At 39.5% G+C, this 1,432-nt stretch overlaps 1 protein-coding gene across 1 annotated transcript in view; it reads right to left on the reverse strand.

Annotated features, from left to right (window-relative positions):
* Positions 1–631: 631 nt before the first annotated feature.
* Positions 632–1,432, reverse strand: part of LOC103148814 (serine/threonine-protein kinase pdik1l) — an 11,653-nt gene continuing 10,852 nt past the window's right edge. The window contains exon 5 of the mRNA XM_007567755.2: positions 632–1,326. Within this exon, the coding sequence (XP_007567817.1) occupies positions 1,088–1,326 (239 nt within the window). The 3' untranslated portion in view covers positions 632–1,087. The remainder of the gene's footprint in view (positions 1,327–1,432) is intronic.

Raw genomic sequence — 1,432 nt, forward strand, 5'->3', positions numbered from 1 at the left:
TCAAATTGTATATATTTTTTATTAAAATTACTTCAAATATCTTAAGACAGCAGAAATGGTGGTAGTTCAGAATGTGATGCATTTTTTTTAAATATGGGGGGGGAAAGCTACAAAAATGTAAGTATTTCACCTGCCTACGGAAGGCCAGAAGTGCCACAATCCAGTATATTTTTAAGTATAGTAAATGTGACTATTTAAATTACATGGTGAATAAGTTCATCACATGAATTAATTATCTTAGATGTCAAATTTATTTTGAATGTTTATTTGAAATTAAGCGACCAACTGATTGGTCTGCAGTTCAGCTGCTGTGCTAACGGGAGATATCGCTCTGAAACAGTGTCATCCAGCAACATGAACCCTGAATCAAAGCTGCTGTAGAGATGTAGTCTAATTAATAATGACTCATTTTGGTTTTTAGAGCAGGATTCATAGTAACAAGTTTGGGTAAATCAGATCTCACCACCCAGGAATACTTTAGAGGTTAAACAATTCATAATCCACTTCAAAGTGAGTCTGAATTGTAGCACAAATATGTATTTATTTAATTACAAATTTATTCATAGTAGTGTTGCACTTCCGATCCACCAGAAGCAGTGAGGGAAGAAAGTTTTTGTTTGTTTGTTTTTTTTAAAGTTGTCGGATTTACATCTGTTGCAGACTGACAACGGTGCTTCTCTACCTTCTAAATTTTCTTAACTTTTAAAACTAAAGAAAATAATCAGCAAAACATGCCCAGCATATTTACATATATACCCTTTTACAAGTTAAAAATACAAATTTAATTAGCATATTTAACAAGGAATGCTACATTGAAGTGCAATGGAAATATGACAGCAAAAACATTTTTTTAAATTTCAGCTACCTTTTTTTTTTAATAGCAGGTGAAACATTTGTTTTATCATCACCCAACAACAAGCCTCATTAAGACCTTAAATGAAGCAGAGGACCAACATACCACCGAGTGTTTTAGTATCACGTTCTTTAGCATAGCCTTCAAACGTTCTGGTTCAGGCCGTACAGGAACAGCGGCAGTCGGAACGCGCCACATTTGATTTCGCCGAGCCGTTCCCATCTCTAGGGTCCGTCAGTGAGAGTCGTCTCTCAAAGCGGAGCGCACCCTGGCCTCCAGCTGGTCCGCCGAGGGCCGAGCATCCGGGTTCAAGGCCAGCATGTCCAAAAGCAGGGCACACACGGATGGGCCGGGTGGGGGCGGCAGCGGCGGCGCCCTCTTAAACTTCATAGGGATGCACAGCTGGAGGTCGGCGTTCTCCCACAGATCCTCCCCCAGGGGCATCAGCCACCGGCCCTTACACACATAGGTACCTGGATGACGGCACATTCAGGAAAGTCAGCTTAGACGCTAGAGTACACACACACACACACATTTTATATGTATATGTGTATATATATATATATATATATATATATA

Source organism: Poecilia formosa, unplaced genomic scaffold (assembly GCF_000485575.1).
Source record: "Poecilia formosa unplaced genomic scaffold, Poecilia_formosa-5.1.2 Scaffold213, whole genome shotgun sequence".
Taxonomy (NCBI): domain Eukaryota; kingdom Metazoa; phylum Chordata; class Actinopteri; order Cyprinodontiformes; family Poeciliidae; genus Poecilia; species Poecilia formosa.